Source organism: Sebastes umbrosus, chromosome 3, assembly GCF_015220745.1.
Source record: "Sebastes umbrosus isolate fSebUmb1 chromosome 3, fSebUmb1.pri, whole genome shotgun sequence".
Classification (NCBI taxonomy): domain Eukaryota; kingdom Metazoa; phylum Chordata; class Actinopteri; order Perciformes; family Sebastidae; genus Sebastes; species Sebastes umbrosus.
The window spans coordinates 39,684,744-39,705,843 of NC_051271.1; the positions used below are offsets into that span (position 1 = coordinate 39,684,744).

The window sequence follows — 21,100 nt, forward strand, 5'->3', positions numbered from 1 at the left end:
ACACTGACACACTGAAAGCTGTTGTTGCCTGTTGGGCTGCAGTTTGCCATGTTATGATTGGAGCATATTGTTTTATGCTAAATGCAGTACCTGTGAGGGTTTCTGGACAATATCTGTCATTGTTTTGTGTTGTGAATTGATTTCCAATAATAAATATATACATACATTTGCATAAAGCAGCATATTTGTCCACTCCCATGTTGATAAGAGGATTAAATACTTGACAAATCTCCCTTTAAGGTTTATTTTGAACAGATAAAAAATGTGCAATTGATTTGTGATTAATGGTGATTAACTATTTGAATGGACTGACAGCCCTAATCAGGAGATATTTTACAGCTGCAGCAACAACAGAAAGTGATCTCAATATCAATCAGGGTTTCAGACCCCAAACATCAAATTATTGAAACCTGACCTATATTGCCTGGGGAAATGAACAACAGAGGGACAGAAAGAGAAAAGGAGCTGGGTGACAGACGATCTGATCGGACTTTAAAGAGGTGACGTAGCAGATACAGACGTGGAGAGCCTCGCTTTGTGACAGCCCCATCTGTTGACACACATTCAAAGACAAATATGTTTGAGCAAAGCCGTTTCAAAGTGTTTCCCTTTGACGGTGCTGGCTGCTTTTTCTTGTTTGCTCTGATATTTTGCTATAAATTAGCATCGTCACAGAGGCATAATCCTGGTACTGTGGCGGTACTAGAGGGAGTTTGAGTTTAGACACAGCAATAGGAGCAAGGTGAGAGGAAGACAGCAGCAGACAGGATTAGGAATGTACCGATACCGATATCAGACCAGATATCAGGCAGATACTGACTCAAATAGATGGATCTGTTATTGGTGACAATGGGGCCGATCTATTCAATTCAATTCAATGTTTATATACTACATACATTAAATACTGGAATTTGAATTCCTGTTTAAATTTTGACCAATCTGTTGCTGCATTAAAAAGGTTGAACTTTGAAGATGTTTTACCAAGTTGCTGGTGTACCATTTATTATTTTAATGATGAATAACAGTTCAGTAAATTTACATCTATGTATTTATTTGTTACATTTTCCTGGCTCTGACTACCGTTACCTCCACACTCTCCACTAGCACCACCCTGTTGCGTTTCGCTATCGTCACGTCACAAACTACCTGCAATCAGTTATTCTTCGCTGCTCTAAAACAGTAGTTGCCATTGGCAGCCATGAGACCTCCAGGGTGACCACACAGTAAAGGCAACTGGTTTGGAGCGGCGAAGAGGAAGAATTGATTTCTGGTTAAACAAGTTGATTTTTTTCTGGGTTAATAAATGATGATATCGGATCGGTGCGTAGACTGGCGTACTTGCTGATATCGTTACCAAATTTTGGGCAGTATCGGACACATTTCCAATACTGGTATTGGTATCGGAACAACTCTGGTTTAAGTCCAGCCTGATGTTGTCTTACACATAACAGAAGGATCCCAGTCACTTCCACACAGTGAGGCATACAGCTGATTCATTAAGTAAGGGATAATGTAAAGTGAGCCAGTCGGGGTTCATTTTGCAATAACGACCAGATCACTGTCCAATATCCCGCTTATTACATGGCTACGTACTAAAGAACTCAATCATTTGACACAAAATATTGATTAAAAAATAAGATAAGATTAGTTTACTCGTTAGCTAGAATTCTTGTCGGAGAAGATGCATAAAATGACCACAGCGTCTGATTGAGGTTTTCTACCCTGTAACTTTTCTTTTGGATTAACCAGTCTTTAAACACTACCATGACCCAGACTGTATTCCGTTTAAGTGTTAACTTCATCTGTCTTCTTCAGTTTCGTTGATTTCTCTGTCGTCTAGCTCTTTGTGTCTTTTAACCCCTCTCGCTTTCTCTGCGCTGTTTTCTCTCTTTCTTTTTCTTCACTGGGGACTCTTCTGCCATTAGCCATGAATCTAAAGTTTCATGCACTCCAAATATATTAAAATGAATATCATATAAATACTCCATGGTGTTTTCTGATGGAGTAACGTCTATTTTTTGCCATACCTGACGTTGTTAAGTTTACCGGACTTCTTTCCGCGCATTGATATGATTGGACGTGGTCCTCCAGAGTCTATGATCGGAGCGTCTGTAGCAACGGTCTGTTATAAAGAAATAACAGAGTGTAGAACGCTGTGATTGACCAATCAGAATGGAGTATTCAACAAAGCCGTGTAATAAACACTGGTATCGGATCAATACTCGGGATCGGCCAACACCCAAAGCCCAGGTATCGGTATCGGGACTGAAGAAGTGGGATGGGTGCATCCCTAGACAGGATGATGAACTTGAGCTGAAGACCAGATAAGACATGAAATGAAAGGTCAGAGACAGATTAAAGAGCAGCAGCTCCAGACTGATAGAAAAAGATATGTAGTGAAGACAGGAGGACAAAATACAAAGCAGAAGGAGACCTATTTGGTACCTCCATACTTGAAGAACAAACAAGTTACAAAACCAAAACTGAAGTCTCAGTGTGAGTTGGTGCAAATGTCCAGGTGAAGGCATTAGCACCCTGCTAGCACCGACACGAGCCTGTTCTCACTGTGTTTGCAGGCTGTTTGTGCTCCTCAGATTTGGCACCCAGAAAACGTTTCTACAAAGGCAAATCTGCTCTTCATTTGATCACTTGTCAACTTACAGCAACAGACCAGAGATTCCTCCATCTCTCATTTAAAAGTATTGTGTTTATTATCTGCTGAGCCTCGTCCATCATAGAGATGTTTTTTAATCTTCATAAGCTGCTGTGGTGTGTGTACTACATTGCAAATTCAAAAAAAATAAAAATAAATCTCACTAAAAAAGTGAAGCAGACTGAGTTCATCTTTCTGTTTCTGTTATGGACAGCATGGGACTAGCAATAAAAGTTGTTTTGTTTTCTCTCTGGTGCACAACAACAGGAGGAGAATGTGATTGCAGAAGATACAAATCAGTGCTTTTTGCAGCTTTGCCACCCGACACTTCCAGACAAAACATTACCACTGACGCACTGCCTGAGACATTTTGAGAACGTAATGATAATGTGATAGTTTATCGATCCCAGCGAGGAAATTTTCCTCTTGCCTGCCCCCTTAGCGGGCGGTCTTTAGTGGTAAACAATCCCCTCGTCTATTCTACAAACAGAATTAGCGTGTTATTTCCACATGCTGGGCCGGCTCAGTCAATACTCGCAAACGTGAAAAATGGAGGAGGCATGCATATGATGTGAAACTTTAATTATATTTGTAGCTCTTGACTATTTATGCTCTCGTTTCGCTGTTGTACTGCTGATTTGTTTTCTGGGAGTTCAATATGGTTTGTGTCTTTTGCTGAGTCGACTTTAATGAGTTTAACGGAGGCAGCAGTCCAAGACTTCCCTTTAACATCACAGACTGCTCTCATTGTGCAGCTCTGCCCGATTTTAGGAAGAAATTAAGGAGGGAGATTATTATATTATTATTGTTATCATTCTGCAAAACACAAAGTCTCTATTATTCCAGGAAACACTGCATCATGTTGCTCATCCATTTTTAATTGACTCTGAAGTTGTTTTTTTCCACTGACAGCGGCAACGTGTGACTTTCACATTGATGAAGGAGTATAACAGGGTTTTAATTGGAATCCCTTGTTGTTGGTCTTAAATCGTAGCTCACATGTACCTTGAACATCACATAATCTCACTGTCAGGCCGATATGGGCTTATTTGAACCCTCTGAGACCTGCAGGATCACGAGGAATGCCAACTGACTTACCTGTGTCAGGTTCAGTTTTAAAGCTAGAGTGAAAATATCAGATGAAACTAGAAAACCACCAGGTACCCACCAGGTCATGCTAGCTTGTTAGCAAGGAGGCTAAATAACGCTCCAAATTTATCTAAATTCTCTAAGACTCTTGCGGATCCAATGAGTCCAACTGTATTCATGTGTGATGATGTTAGTCCCCATAGGAGACATTTCATTGTAGTGAGACCATTTTTTTTAAATTTCACTTCACTGTATAAAATGACCTGTGGTGACCTCTAGGATAATCACAGCCTCATGGAACGTTACAGCCACAAACTAGAGACCTAGAGCATTCAGAGGATGGATGGATCAAACTAGAGACCTAGAGTATTCAGAGGATGGATGGATCAAACTAGAGACCTAGAGCATTCAGAGGATGAATGGATCAAACTACAGACCTAGAGCATTCAGAGGATGGATGGATCAAACTAGAGACCTAGAGCATTTAGAGGATGGATGGATCAAACTAGAGACCTAGAGCATTCAGAGGATGGATGGATCAAACTAGAGACCTAGAGTATTCAGAGGATGGATGGATCAGACTAGAGACCTAGAGCATTCAGAGGATGGATGGATCAAACTAGAGACCTAGAGCATTCAGAGGATGGTTGGATCAAACTAGAGACCTAGAGCATTCAGAGGATGATGGATCAAACTAGAGACCTAGAGCATTCAGAGGATGGATGGATCAAACTAGAGACCTAGAGCATTCAGAGGATGGATGGATCAAACTAGAGACCTAGAGCATTCAGAGGATGGATGGATCAAACTAGAGACCTAGAGCATTCAGAGGATGGATGGATCAAACTAGAGACCTAGAGCATTCAGAGGATGGATGGATCAAACTAGAGACAGAGCATTCAGAGGATGGATCAAACAGAGGGATGATGAGAGGAAACGACACAGAGTGGTGTGCACCGTGATCTCTCTGGTCACGGCGCTCACGCCAGTGACCGGAGGAGCGCTGAGAGCGCTGCAGGTTGAGCAATACAGAACGCCCGAGAGCCTTACTTCATTATATTCCATTATATTCTGAACGGTCACCTGCCGCCTGAATTTAGTGTTTTCCTTAAAATAAATAAAAACGTTCTAGAGCCGACACTGTATTTAACTGAGGAAGAGGAGAACTGCTGCGCCCCTGTGTGTGTAACAAGCAGAGTGTACACGTGTATTGAACCTTCCTATAGACGCATCTTACTATCCAAATAATCCATCCATCCATCCATTATCTGTAACCGCTTATCCTATTCAGGGTCACAGTGGGGCTGGAGCTGATCACCAGACTATCACAGGGCTGACACATAGAGACAGACAACCACTCACACTCACATTCACACCTACGGGACATTTAGAGTCAACAACTAACCTAACCTGCATGTCTTTGGACTGTGGGAGTGGGAGGCGGAGAAAACCCACACTAACACGGGGAGAACATGCAAACTCCACACAGAAGGGCCCTAAGCTGAATTCGAACTTGCGACCCTCTTGCTGTGAGACGACAGTGCTAACAACGGCACCACCGTGCCGCCCCTATCCCGATAATGTGCCCTTTAAATAGCAGGAAAATACTGCGTCAGACTTTAGAACAGGTTTTTGTTGGTCAATGGCGCGATCGCTTTCTGCTGCTTCAAGATAGTAATGCGCCAACAAAGCGCCTGACCACACCTCATTTTATGAACAACACACCCATGGGGGCACAGGTGGGCACAATTTGCTACTTACACAATTTGTAAGTACAACTGCGTCGGTCTGAAATATAGCAATTACAGTTGCGCTGCGCTGTGCGCCATTTTGCGCCGGGTGTAAGATAGGACCCATAGTGTAATAACATGTACACCCACCAAACAACTTATACACAACCATAAAGCAGAGCTCCTGAACAGAAACTCCTTCTTGAGCCTCCCAGCTTGCTGTGTGCTGCAGCTCAGCATCTGACGCAAGTTAGGGTAAACCCACGCTACCCGAGGCGAGCACCGAGGGGACGCCCTCGTCTTTCTGCACCCAGAGGGTGAGTCGAGTCAAATAGCGGATGAGACAAGAAAACAAATTTGACAAATGATCCAGGAGGCTGCCCGGGAAACAAAACAGCAACATTCGCAATTCAGAAATTCACTTGGAAAAAAGCGAAAGAAAAGCATCAGTATTTTATTCATAAAAGTGACGTGACCTGATTCAAATGTTCAATCTGGTTTCCAGTTAAGCTAATCAAACTGGCTTGTGATGAGGCACTGTAGATATATGTAATGCCTCCCTACTCCTGTATATACTGCACAGCTCCCTGCTCTCTGCTAGTCCAATAACTCATTAGCTGACTCTATAATAAGTGGTGCAAAAAAAAGGCGGCAGCAGCTGAAGCTCAGATCTCAGTGTGAGACACTATGTATTTACAGAAGCGCTCTATAAGAAGCTCTGCAAACACATGAATAAATCATGATATTAAAAATACGGAAGAATAGTCATAATTAATCGGGGGGGGGGGGGGGGGGGTAACCCGTGTAACTGTATGTGTATTTTTTCAACATGCATATTTCATTTCTCTTTGAAATACTCGCAGGAGTGAGTGGGCGCCCGATTGTTGCCGTGCCGATGGATCTGTGCCAATCTCCTTGGAACATAATCTTATCTCCCTCTCTAATGAGGAAGATGTCGGCTCGCTCGCCGAGGCAGACATCACAAACAAAGCGGCGTGCGTTTCTAAAGCCTCTCATTGTGTCGACCTGAGAAGAACATCGTCTCCCTGAAAGAAATCTGTGACGGCGCGCCGCAGTAATCCGAACGGTAAATACGACGACAACGCCAGCAGAGGCTGATTAATGCCAAACATCCACTGTAATTATCCCATTAGCATACTGTAATCTCGCAAATTACCATGAAAATCACCGTGACAGCTTTCTTTTCTCTCGCTGCCACTGGGGATATCTGGGTGCAACTTAAAGCTGGAGTAAGCAGATTGGAGCAAATATGATTTAAAAAAGACGGTCATTACTAAACTGCATGTGATTATCATAAAGGGGAGACTTGTGGGTACCCATAGAACCCAGTTTTTATTCACATATCTGGAGGTCAGAGGTCAAATGACCCCTTTGAAAATGGCCATGATAGTTTTTCCTCGCCAAAATTTAGCGTAAGTTTGGAGCGTTATCTAGTATGACATGGTTGGTACCGATGGATTCTTTAGGTTTTCTAGTTTGATATGATACCAGTACCTAGCTTTAAAACTGAGCCCGCTAAGACCTAAAAATTGCAAGTAGCGTTAATGCATTAAAGAAATTAGTGGTATTACAATGTATTTGCGTTAACATGTTATTGCGTCAACTTTGACAGCCCTAATTTCTAGCCTTAAAGGGAAAGTTCACCCCAAAATCAGAACTACATATTTTTCCACCTACCTGTAGTGCTATTTATCAATCTCGATTGTTTTGGTCTGAGTTGCTGTGTGTACGAGGTATCGGCCTTAGAGATGTCTGCCTTCTCTCCAATATAATGGTGCTAGATGATGCTCGGCTTGTGGTGGTCAAAACGGCAAAAAGAAAAAACTCCAGATAATCCACAGACCTTGTTGTGAGTAGTTTCATCTAGGTACTGTTTTCCTTCTACCACATAACAACCGTTTTTTATACGATACCTATACTTTTGTTACGATTTTACTGATACCGATACTGATCATTTCTTAAAGCTGCAGGGGGTAGGATTGGAGCAAATATAATTCAAAAAAGTTATTTTTATAAAACGGTCACATTATCATGACATGATGGTAATCTGAAAAAAATCCTGTTCCTCTGTGTCCTCCGGTGTCCTCCAGTGCTCCTAATGGCATCTGCAAGTTTTCACAGACCGGAGGAAAACGACCAATCAGAGCCGAGCTGGAGCCTTGCCCTCTCTGAGCAGCTGTCAATCACTCGTGACCTCCAATCAAACGGTCAAACTAGGCAGCGCTGATCAAATATGAATTAATATTCTGTTACTGTAATGCCTATTTCTTACGTAAACATTTTTCAAAAACATCTTATAGTGTACTGTTTAGCTGTAAAATAAGAAGCCATGGCAGCCATGTTGAGATCAGTTGAGGAAATACCAAGCACCGCCCACCAGCTGGAGCAAACGTTCTCATTTCACAGCTAAACAGTACACTACAAGATGAGAACATCATAGGAGAGAAATAGTCATTACAGTAACAGAATATTGATTCATATTTGATCAGCACTGCCTAGTTTGACCATTCGACCATTTGCGAGTGAATGACAGCTGCCTCTGTTGAATGAACAGCCAATAGGAACGCTCTCTCTGAAATGATCTGTGATTGGTCAAAGTCTCCCATCACAGACTAGATGTTCTAAATCCTGAAAACAGAGCCATGAGGAGGAGCAGAAGTCTAGTTTTCTCTCAGAACACTTGAATTACAATATGCAGAAAGGTTATTATGGGATTTTTGCCCGATGATGCTAAAAACATTCTGCCTACTGCAGCTTTAAGTACTGAGAATTCCTTCTTTTTATAAATTGACAGTAATTGATAAGAATAGTCCTACAGGGGGGGATTTCAGATGTAAAAACACACGATCACAGAACGTCATGTACGTGCACGCACGGCCCACCAACTCTAGTCGAGCAATACATTTTACAGCCGTGAATTAATAATTCATTAAAATGATAGAAGGAGCCGGTGGAGGCCTAATGTGAGCATCCTGGAAACGCCGGCAACACAATCATCTAACCCACAACATACACACACACAAGCTCTCTGGGTCCACTGTGTCCTAGCAGTGAGTGCTGCAGGGTACAGTGTACACACACACACACACACACACACACACACACACATCTTTCCGCCCTGCAGCTAATGCAGTGAGCATGTTTGCTGAGTGCACACAGGAAGTGATGAGATATTTAAAAGGAAGCAGGTGGCCTTATAATAGAGCACTCAGAGCAGACACCCACACACACACACACACAGACTGACTGGACTGAAGGAGGAGGTTGATATGGTGCTGCGGAGGAGTGATAAAACACCTCCTCCTCCTTTCATATCATCCCTTCAGCCGTCTCCCCCATGCTCCGGTCTTCATCTGCATCGCTGCATCTCCAAATAATAGTCCCTGGTGAGATCAGGCCTGTCGTGCTATGGGAATCGTGTGCACCGTGCATGTGGGTCTATTTAAAAATGGCTGACAAAGCGTGTGTGTGTCGTGTCGCGACAGAGGGATGCGGGTGCAGGAGGGCGTGGGCGAGGTGGGGGACTCCCCGCTTGGATCATCTCCTGCATGATTAAAAAGTCTCTGGAAGTCGAGCACTCAGGTGGAAAAGTGAAATTGCTTATGGATGTTATGCAACTTCCCCTGCATTTAACCAGGGGACTTCCTCTGTTTATTTCCCTGCCAAAATGGTCCTACCTTTAAAGCTACTGGGAGGAACTTTTAACTGGTTATGAAAGAGTCTCATTTTAATACTGATGCCTCTATATGACCTACACCAGCAAACAAGACCATCAGTGAGAAGATTGGCTATTTCTATATAGTAGGGCTGTCAATGTTAACGCGATAATGACACGTTGACGCAAGTTCGTTTTAACAGCACTTATTTCTTTAACGCATTAACGTAACTTGTGATTTTTAGGCTGTAGCAGGTTCAATTTGGTGGAAAAATTCTACACTTACAGGCCTATGTTAACCACTATAAAGATACACTATAAGGAACCTCTGTACAATATACTGGCCTTGAAGGGTTAATGGCAAAACACTAGATAGACCGACTAGATAGTGAAGGAACAGCCATCGTGACACGAGACGTTGATCCTGTAATGCAATGAGATATCATGTTGTTTATTTGTATTAGACCAGAACAGGCCAGACTTATGTGAAACTGTTAGAGGGGGGTTAATCACTGCACTGATTGAGGTAGCCAACGGGGACAGTCATTCGGGTTACGATGTTTTTGATATAGCAATGTACCCGGAAATACAAACCACTTTGTTGAGCCTCTGCAGAGCTGCAAACTCAGATCTTTATGCAAATAAAGGGTCTTCTGCATCTACAACAGTTTTCTTCTCCTAAGTCTTGTATTTCACCCACACATCCTCCGCCATTTTAACCTGGACTTCCACTGCTATGCCGACGACACTCAGATTTACCTCAGCACCAACACCCCCCACAACCCACCCCTCTCCCACATCAACTCCTGCCTCTCTGCAATTAAAATCTGGATGCAACAGAATTTTCCTAAACTAAACAGTGACAAAACAGAACTCCTCCTCATCGGCTCCAAATCCACCCTCAGCAAAACCAGCAACCTCACACTCACCATCGATGGCACCTCTGTTTCCCCCACCCCCAGGCACGCAACCTTGGCGTGATTCTTGACCCCACCCTCTCCCTCGAGCCCCACATCCGCCAACTTGTCAAAATATCCTTCTACCACCTACGCAACATTGCAAAGATCCGACCCTCATTCACACCCCCTGCTGCCGAGAAGCTCATCCACGCCTTCATCTCCTCCCGCCTTGATTACTGCAACTCTCTCCTCTACGGCATCAGCAACACCTCCATCAATAAACTCCAACTGGTCCAGAATGCAGCTGCCCGACTCCTCACCCACACCTAATCATGGCATCATATCACCCCAGTCCTCAAAGACCTCCACTGGCTCCCTGTCTCCCACCGGATCTCCTACAAAATCCTGACCCTCACCTACAAAGCCCTCTACCAACTTGCCCCCCCCTACCTCTCTGACCTCCTCTCCCCCTACCAACCCAAACGGTCCCTCAGATCCACCTCAGCTGGTCTACTTTCCACCCCCAAGTCCAACCTCCGCAGCTTTGGGGACAGAGCATTCTCCAGGGCAGCTTCCAAGCTTTGGAACTCCCTCCCACAACTCATTAGACAGTCTGATTCCCTCCCCCTATTCCAGTCCCGCCTCAAAACCCACCTGTTCTCCTCTGCCTACTCCTAGCCCCCCCTCCCTGTACCCATTTGTCTGTGTGTATGAATGAGAGTGTGCCTGTGTGTGTCGTCTGTCTCTTGTTTGTCTCACACCGTTTCCCCCAATAATGTAAAGCGTCTTTGAGTTCTTTAAAAGCGCTATATAAGTTGAATTTATTATTATTATTATTAGAAAAAAATGTGTGATTAATTACCATGCTGTCATGATTGGTTTAAGAAAGACCCAACAATGTTGGTTTCTGTGTGTCGGCTCCTGAGCGGTTCATAAGCCTACATGCCTCTCCGACCTGATTGTGGGATCATTTCTCTTCACTGTTATTTTCTATAGGCCCACTATCCTCACTGCACAGCAGAAAAAAAAAGACTTGAACCAATCAGTCAGGTATCATTCACCCCCTTTGGGCCATAAAAAAATGTCCCTATGTCCGTTATTACTAGTAAATATTAGTAGATATATAACAAAAAGCATTGTCCAGGGTCTTTATTCTACATCATTTTACATCTCCATCATTGAGCACGGTATTAACTACAAATGTTCCAACTAATCGTCTCTGAACGTTGTCCTCTGACTGTCCAGCCAACCATTATCCACATCAGAGAAGAGAGGATTTGATTCTGAGTTTCCTTCAATATTACCATACACTAGGTGCAATGAGTTTAACAAGCAGTACCAAGCCGTAAGATGCCCTGGGTGTTGCCTCTCAGGCTACATGTAGTCTGCTCTACTTTATAGAGCGGTGCAGGGATGATGTGTTTTTGTAGGCTAACCAGGAAGTTAGCATCACCCTGTTTCCCTCGACAAACTCCCAATGGAATTTTTCCATTGGGTTTACTGCAGAAAATAAGCTCTGTGGTAAACAAACGTTTATGATACTTACACGTTTATGATACTTACACTTTTTCTTCCGTAAGAAAATCTTCACAAATGAACACCACTTTATGGTTTTAAGTGTACAATTGACAAATCTCCCTTTAAGATGTATTTTGAACAGATACAAAATTTACGATTAATTTGCAATTAAATATTTTAATTGATTGACAGCCCTACAGTCAATATTACTGAATACAAAATGTGACTATGTAGCTGATCTACTTTGACAAATAACTAATAACTGAACAAACTCAAACTATATGGTGCAAAGGAACAATTAAAATAAGAGCAATGATTTTAGCCCTGACGGTGTGTCCCTGACGTGACCTCTGCAAACAGAAAAGAGAGAGACACTTGTGACGAGCTCTGTCAACCATTGCAGCAACTCAGCAGTTTAGCTGCTGCCTTCACCTTTCCTTTAACAGGTAGCACAGCAGCTCTTCTTTACTCTCGCTCTACCTCCCGTCTCTGCTCAGTACAGTTCATCCTGTACCTCTGTCTCTCTCTCTCTCACTCGTTTTCCAGCTAATCTACAGCCTGGCTGAAACTTCTCCATGAATAATTGAGATGAATGACAGCGCCATCTCATTAGGGATTCACATAACATGCCATAGCCGGGAGTGAGAAAGGGAGAGAAAACGTCATAAAAAGATGAAGCGGAGAAAGGGAGTGGGGCTGGTAGTGGTGTGTGAGAGCGTGTGTGTGTGTGTGTGTGTGTGTGTGTGTGTGTGTGTGTGTGTGTGTGTGTGTGTGTGTGTGTGTGTGTGTGTGTGTGTGTGTGTGTGTGTGTACTCCCGAGACTAAACCAAAACTCAATGATTTAGAGCCAGCTGCCCATTTGATTGGCTGAATCACAGCACTGAAGACATCCTGGAGTTTTTCAGAGAGGATTCCAGCGGAGAATCATGACGCTAAATACAGTATATATGAGTGTGTGTGTGTGTGTGTGTGTGTGTGTGTGTGTGTGTGTGTGTGTGTGTGTGTGTGTGTGTGTGTGTGTGTGTGTGTGTGTGTGTGTGCGTGTGTGCGCAAATGACAAATCTCCCACTTTTCCATTAATAAATCATTGATACCAGCGGTTCATTTCACCCTGTGTGTTTGTATGACTCATCTAATCTTTTGGAAGTGTTTTTTTTCCCCAATTACAACCCTTCTACTAGTCCATGGCTGCTGTGTTGTGACATCCCATAAAGCGGGAGTGTGTGTGTGTGTTTGTCAGTGCGGCTGCCCACCTCCAGCTCCTGCTCTCTCTGCAGGGCAAACTGTTTAAACGACTTGACGATGATTCCCGCGTTGGAGCAGTCGTAGACGAAAATGGACGGGCTCCCCATCCACGTCTGCAGGTCGTAGATGGACAGCGGGATGTACTGGGTGTAGTTCTGAAAGAGAAAAAGAGAGACGGGGCATCGTGTTATTGCTGAAAACTCACTTTTTATGGATTGTGTTTAATTATTAACTAGTCATCTGTTTGATGAAGTGTGCGAGGAGGAGAGGGGGAGAGAAACAGTTGAAAAGATAAAATTATAATGAGGGAGAGTGAGAGAGGATGAAACGGGAGGATGATGGGAACACAGAAAGAGGCAATGAGGAATAAATCCATAAAGTAGGGGTGGGGAAAAAAAATCGATTCACATGTGTCGCGATCTTTTTTTTACAATTTTGAAATCAATTTTGTTAATGCCAGAATTGATATATTTGCTTCATTTGAGTCTATGAGGAGGTAGAAGGAAGTGACTGCTTTTATTGTTGTAGTCTGAGTAACGTGACGTCAAAGCTGTTCCGTATCCGTCAACCAAAACAAATCGCAGCGTGCCGTAACGACAAAGCAGGAAACAGCGGAGGGTCCGCTTGGATACGACCTGCACCCTCACATGTTAAATCCAGCGTGGTAAACACTACACATCCAGTAAAGGATGGAAACACTTTGGGTTTCACACATTGCAGGAAAAGCAGAGCTAGACATCACGGCTAAAGCTGCATGCTAACTCTGTACAGACAGGAAACGTTGTCGTATTGCGGTAACGTGCGGTCGAGCCGACTGCGCTCTCGTCTCCGTGGTCAAATGGGCCAATGCTACAACTGTAGAGCACCCATATACTGACATTTATGTTCTCTGCATTCAAACGGCCCCGATGGAACTGACCATGGATGGATAAAGAGAACGGAGCTGACGGGAGAGCTAGAGACCACCTTGGAGAAGTTAGAGGAAGTAGACACGTGGGACTACCACAGTGGTTAGCTAGTTAGCTAGCTAGCTAGCTATAGCATACTCATCGAGGACTTTAAGTGCTGCAGCAATTTCTGTCCACTTCTTTCTCAATGATTTTTGTTGTTAATTTCCACCAGGAGCAGGATGTGACATCATCTCAAAAGGAATCTAGTTGTAGTCTTGTAAATAGTGACCCTGCAAGATCCCCAGTCTTTGCAAAATATTATAGTCTGTCTTCAGTCTTTTAAAAGTCTTTTATAAGTCTCCTAGTGTATGGTAAGCATTGCTTTATTTGCATTTCACCTGCAAGTCCAATAGGATGGGTTTAATGTAAAGAAGTAATAATACTTTGTTTCAGAACTTAAGTATCTGTACTTTACTTTTTATATTTCTGTCAACTTCCACTTTTAGTCCAATACATTTCCTAAATAAAATGTCTTCTTTTACTCACATACGATACATTTCCGCTAAGCATCTTTGTTACTTGTTACTATTACAACCAAGCAGATTTGGTGAATCAGTGGTCCTAGTTACATCATTCACGTGATGGGCAAGTGCAAACACAGTGCTCTCAAAGTCCTAGTTAAGTTTCGATTTCTGCTCAAGTCCAGGCAGGCTGCATGTCAGATCATGCTACATGCTACATGCGACTACGAGGGAAGGAAAAACTGGATTTTGTTCTTTAAATCCTTTAAGTTGGGAAGACCTTATTTTTTTTCAAGTATAATGTAGCCTCCATTTTTAAGGTGGAGTACATGTTAAGAGGAATAAACTTCAATATATATAAAAAAACAATTCTGACTTGCTTGAATTGAATCATATTTTCTCCAATCCTACCTACTGCTGCATTAAGTTCAGTGAATATCAGATACTTAAAGACTTTTACTTAAGTAATAATCTAATAGGTGACTTTAATCAGAATTTCTTTTCTCACTTGCCTCTCAGGGCTTCAGTAGAGTTTATTCATTCACTGTGTGTGTGTGTGTGTGTGTGTGTGCGCGCGCGCGTGCGTGCGTACTACCTTATTAAAGACCCAGATCTCTCCGTTGACGGTTGGCCGTGGCACCCCATGGCCGTTGTAGTGGAAGAGGACTCGCTCCTCTTTGGCGTTGCGTCTCAGTGACGTGCACAGCTTCTTCACCTCGTCCACCGTGGGGTCCAGACTCTGTTTGTAACGCGCCTGAAAAAGACAGGAAGGAAGATCGGAAGGTGCCAGCATGATCATTTTACATCTAAAACTAAACTTTACGGACACGTGACTACATGTGACGTAGTGTTCTCCATTCATCAACAACAATCGGACATTTTGCTCAAATAACATCTTGAAAATATGTATTGCAGATGGGGTTTAATAAAAACAAATCACACAACACATTAACACCGTCACCACTTATTATGCCTGCAAATAAGAGAAGAGCAGGGGGGGTCATCTCATGGTTTCTTTATGTTGCATTTGTCATAAGGCTTTGTATGAGAGAGGAACAGTTAGTGTGATCCAACAGTGTCTTACATAAACATGCTGCTTCATTTAATTACCTACATTTCTCTGGTCAACAACTAGAGAACAGGCAGGAGGGCAATGAAACACTCTCATGTCATGGTTTATACTTTAACAAAGAAAGCAGATTGGATTTTTCACATTATTTATACATTATCAAGTTGAAACTTACAGAATGACGTTAATGCTGGTGAAGTCAAAGCGTGAATTTTTCAGATATTTTGAACAAGATTAACATCTTCTTTGCCTGCATGTCAAGCTGTTTCCCTCACTCACCACTTTACCAAAGAACGTATATTGATAAGATGAGGAAGTCAGTTGTTCGTACCATTGCAACGTCAGCGCCCTGCAGCAGAGCTACGCTTCTGACAATTTGGACTGAGCGATCGACGTGAATAGAAATTAGAAAAATCCAGCGCAGATTTTGAGAGCAATCTCAAAATTGTTCATGTCATGTCTCCAAAATGGAGTCCAATAGACCCCAGACCATGGATCTATAAGAGGTTGTGTCCTGTGCTTTTGCTTTTACGTGTTAGTAAATAGCCTACAGCTACATTCAATTATGTTGATGTTACTAGCACTACTAGCTACTGGCCGATAACCGGATCAGAGACGTTAAAACATCCACCACGGTACAGGCTTACAGCATACAGCCCATGGATGTATTAGCAGATATTATTACACGGTTGTGTTGAATACTTGATTCTGATTGGTCAATCACGGTGTTCTGCGGTCTGTAATTTCTTTATAGCAGACCGTTGCTATGGGCGTAGTTCTGATGTCGGACTCTGGCGGACCATTATGTGTCAAATTATTGATTTCTTCAGTAAGCCGTAGCCGTGTAATAAGCGTGATAATGTACAGCTAGCGGGTCATTGTTGTGAAAGAATCTCCTTCAGGTTCGATGAGTTTATCTCCAGCAGCGCCCTGTCGGGGATTCTTTCACAACAATGACTGGCTCGATGTACATTATCCATTACATAAAAGTGATAAATTACAGCCAATATATTGATTATTACAGCCGCATACAGCTAGCAGGAAGCTGGCAGAGCCGGATATGTCATATGAGCGTGCAGGGTGGTGCAGTCCCGTGGGTCTGATGCACGTTCATTATGGCGAGGAAAAAAACGCTGGATTCGACTGTTAGTTAATTTCACAACTTTTAGGACATCATTATTTAAATGAGGGATATTTAAGTGTTCCTAATGGGAAGTTGATTTACCTAAAAAAAAATGATCCTCTGATTTACAGACGTCTCGCTATGCATCCATGGCCACAGACTTATTGGTGTTTTCAGTCCAAAATGGCGGAAGCACTACCGCAGTGCCATCTAGCAGCTGTTGTCAAAAAGCACTGGATTTTCATCTCTTTGCCTACGGTACTGTAGAAAAACGAGTATCGGCACAATTTCTGAATTTTGGCATGGACTTGGTACATGTATCGGTTCTGGTGACATCCCAGAGTACTCAGTCTTTTCACCTGTAATCAGGGAAAGATGGTACAACAGGGCCTCATCAAAAAGCACTCTGAACAGGCCTACATCCCTCCTTTAGATGAGTGAAGAAGGGACGCAGATGCTTCTCTACAGGCAATTAACAACCCACCGTGCTCTGTGTCGTGTACAAAAAGAAGTGAGCGGGCCGAGTTGACCTCGACTTTGGATCAAGATGACAATAGAAAAGATCTAAGCCACTTTATCCTTCAATGAAACAGTTCTGACTGAAGTGGTCTTCCAGGACGGCACTGCCCCCATTCACAGGGCATGAAGGCTCACTAGATGGTTTGGTGAGTATGAAAATTATTTGAATATGGATGCACCGATGGGTCCGATACAGTGCTCATGTACTCGTACTCGCAAAACGGCTCCGATTCAACGACACTGTTGGGGCGCACTGAGAACAGTCCGCCCCGGACAACAGTCGCACCGGGAACAGGGAGCCCCATCACGGTGCGGCGAGGTCCGGGCAGGGAGCGCTGTAAAGCTGCGGCCACGAGCCGCCTCCGCCCCAAGCCTTTCCAAGCCGACCTACAGCCGGTGGCGGCGCACCGCCTCGTATGCGGGCTCCCCAGCCTGCCGTGTGTCGCTCACACCCTCCAGCTGGCTGTTAACGAAGGTCTTTCGGCACAGAGAAGTATTCGTATCGGTACTCGGTATCGGCGAGTACTTGCACTTGTACTCGGTCTGAAAAAGTGGTATCGGTGCATCCCTAATGTGAATCATTTCTTTGTCTTGACATATTGCATATTGCATAATTATAAATTTGATACTTATTCCACACGTAGCTCTTGATTCCTTAAACCTCTCCATTCCCGTACCTCCCAATCTCAGTTTAGTATATTCTATTCTGGTATCAGTGTCACTGCTAGATACCACCAAATCCTACACACTGTTCCTTTAAGAGGTGAATGTTACTGGTCTAGTATTTAACATGTCGTCTTGATTTAGACTCGGTTGTAATATAAATAAAACTGAACTTCGCTGCAAAATTGTCTGTATCTTGCCAGCCATTTGCAAATACATTTCTTCTTGTTACTACATTGCACAAAGTAAAACCACCTCTCTCCTTTTCTTTTCTCAACATGGGGCTATCACGTTTGAATAAAACTTTGTTGGAATTGTGAATGGACGAAACCAATAGAGGGTTCCATGTTCATGTTCAGTGCGAGCTTCCATGTTGTGACCAGTCGATCAATTTCATAAAGCGTGAGCATTAAAATTGTATGTTGTTGCCGTGCAGAGAGAGCGGTGAAAATGTACAGTGTGAGTTAAGAGAACATAGAACATCAATAAAAATGTGAAGTGTCTCCCCAGCTTCGGATAGCGCTCTACACCACCATCAGAAGATTGCTGTTCATCCCTCCAGTACAGTTCTTCAGATTGAAGAATATATGACAAGCATTGTTGGTTTTTCCATGAATTTGCCCCCAATATGTACAGTACACTGATCAGCCATAACACTAGGACAGCACGGGCACGCTGACCGGTCCCCATACACAACAAACTGCTCCTCACTGTGTGTTCTGACACCTTTCTATCAGAACCAGCATTAACTTTTCCAGCAGTTTGAGCTCCAGTAGCTCTTCTATTGGATCAGACAACACGGGCCAGCCTTCGCTCCCCACGTGCATCAATGAGCCTCGGGTCTGAGCCTGTCGCCGGTTCACCGGTTCTCCTTCCTTGGACCACTTTTGGTAGGTCCTGACCACTGCAGACCGGGAACATCCCACAAGAGCTGCAGTTCTGGAGATGCTCTGACCCAGTCGTCTATCCAGCACTATTTGGCTCTCGTCAAAGTCGCTCACATCCTTACGCTGGCCCATTTTTTCTGCTTCCAACACAGAGTTCAAAAGTTCAAAATGTTCACTGATGTCTAATATAAATAAAATAAATACATTTTGGTGAGGAAAAACTGTAATGGTCTTTTTCAAAGGGGTCCCTTGACCTCTGACCTCCAGATATGTGAATGAAAATGTATAAATATCACATGCAGTTTGGGGCAAGTCATAGGCCCTGTTCAGACCTGGTATTAACATGCGTCACTGGACAGCTTAAGTACAGGTGTGAACACACTCAAGATCCATTGAGGACCCATTGAGATCCGATCGCTCAGACCACATTCAGAGGTGGCCACAATTATTTTAGCAGTGTGCTTGTAAACAACTTCTGTGCTCTACTGTACTTTGTTGGCACAACTGTATGTTATTAAATTGTATCTTATCGACTTTCTGAAGCTCTGTACACCACTGTTGTCTGGCAAAAGGCAGTGGTGTCAGAGGCACGGAGGTTCCCAGGGACCGCTAGTACAACCTTTTATTTTAATGTTAATGAAATGTATTCATATTCACGACTATGTAGAATATTACTGCTGACATTCATGTAATATTACGTCACAACGTCTTCTGTGTTAGCCTTGTGTTTACTGCGTGTTTATTTGCATATAGAGCACGGAAGTGAGATCGGATCAAGTTTTCATTTGAGACGCATATGGAGACGCATTCTAATGCCAGGTGTGAACAGACATACTTAAAGCTGTCCACTTTTGTTGGGATCACTGAGGACCAATGTTAATACCAGGTGTGAACAGGGACATAGTCAAGTCAGCACACTGACACACTGACAGTTGTTGTGACTAAAAGGAGCTGGCAGAGCTGATAAAGAGACATTTTGTTTGCAATGATCCAATATTACACTGACTCAAACAAAGACGTTGTGTTTTGAAAGATGTCAAACCCTCACGTGTTTGAACACTAATGATTTTAGCTGAAAAACTTCAGGCATCAAACCACGGGGCCGATAGCGTTTATATGATAGTTGCTCTTCACTAGGAAATACACGAATGCAACAAAAGAAAGTGGACTTTGCTGGTAAACAAGGATGCTTTTACACTTCCAAGTGTGAACTTTAAACAAGCTGTTGATAGTAGGAAGAATATACAATATGACACAATGTAGTAGCGCTTCTGCAAACCTCTTGTATAACGCTGTTTTACAGATCAGGCAGAGCAGTGCTTTTTTAGTGCCGATTTGAAGCACATATTCTACACATAAACAAACACAAAACGCCAGTTTGAGGTGGTGCTACTGTTGCTTTACTGTTGTCAACTTGTTTTCTCTGCCACCTGCTGCTACTTTAGATCACACTTCACCAGGCTCAGTGGTTTTATAAGAGTGAAGTCAGTGTGATACTGGTGGCTGTACCCGTGAGTGTGTGTGCAAAAGCTGCTCGAAAATTTAAAGGAGTAACAGTAGGAGACGTGTGCATCGTTGTTGCTCCTTCACTTCATTAAATAATGTGCGTGCGTGCGTGCGTGCGTGCGTGCGTGCGTGCGTGCGTGTGTGCGTGCGTGCGTGCGTGCGGATGGAAGGGACACAGAGGTGTCAACTAGTTACGCAACAGAAAAGCGGCCGGTTAGACCAGTCTGAATCATTCTCACACTCACCAAGGCCCTTCTGTTACATAACTAACATGCCTTTTACCAAACAGCCTGCCTCCTGTCAAATGGCTTTTAATCACAGGAGAAGCCATATTTCAACCAAACTTGTTGCAAAACTTCAAACCAAAACAGGCGACAAACAACGAGTCAAAGACACGGCCTCGAATGTGGACATTGTTGAGAGAAGCGTTTACCCATTAAAACATAACACAAACCTTTAGAAAACAACTATCAAAAACTAGAACAAAAAACATCCCTCTTTATTTATCTGGAATGCATGAAGACGATTTGTATTTGAAAAGCTCACATATGAGACAGGTCTGTATTTCTTAATTCCCCTGTTTTATAACATAAGGATAAAATGGTATAGTATATTTTATTAGAGGTCTGAATCTTTCGATATCTCACGATTTGATTTGGATTCTTGGGGTCACGATTAGATTCAAAAACGAGTCCTGATTAAAAATGGATTCTATATTCAGTGCATAGGAGTGCTATTCAAGGATCTCCTCCAGTCTGCTGTGTGCTAATAAAGGCTTTGTGGCAAAAATATGGCATGAAAGCAGAGTAAAGATTATGCAGTTTTTTATATTTGAAAAAGTTATATCAACTGATTACAATAATATAACACACAAAGGCAAAAGGTCGTCTAACATTTATTCATGCTAAACATGCACACACAAATAATCCCTTTTTACTAAAACGTTTCTAGTATTTCTCAATTCTCAGTGACTTCAAGAATAACAAGTTCAAGTTATACAAAAAAATAAAAATGATACCTGTTATATTACAAAAATTGGTTGAATTTATTTCTGAGAACTTGCCAATTTCAAAAGTTAAAAGGGACTGTTTGGTAACTTTTTAAGCGTATAA

At 42.9% G+C, this 21,100-nt stretch overlaps 1 protein-coding gene and 1 long non-coding RNA gene across 9 annotated transcripts in view; one reads left to right on the forward strand and one right to left on the reverse strand.

Moving 5' to 3' along the window:
- Window positions 1-21,100, reverse strand: part of rptor (regulatory associated protein of MTOR, complex 1) — a 263,688-nt gene that overhangs the window by 158,695 nt on the left and 83,893 nt on the right. For all 8 annotated transcript variants that reach the window (XM_037764856.1, XM_037764854.1, XM_037764852.1 and 5 more), the window contains 2 exons: window positions 14,817-14,975; window positions 12,819-12,965 (listed from right to left, as the gene is read on the reverse strand). In XM_037764856.1, coding sequence (XP_037620784.1) covers window positions 12,819-12,965; window positions 14,817-14,975 — 306 coding nt within the window. The remainder of the gene's footprint in view (window positions 1-12,818; window positions 12,966-14,816; window positions 14,976-21,100) is intronic.
- LOC119485333 lies at window positions 972-21,084 on the forward strand. The gene is made up of 3 exons (XR_005206252.1): window positions 972-1,391; window positions 3,362-3,363; window positions 21,071-21,084. It is a non-coding gene; the product is annotated as an uncharacterized LOC119485333 (long non-coding RNA).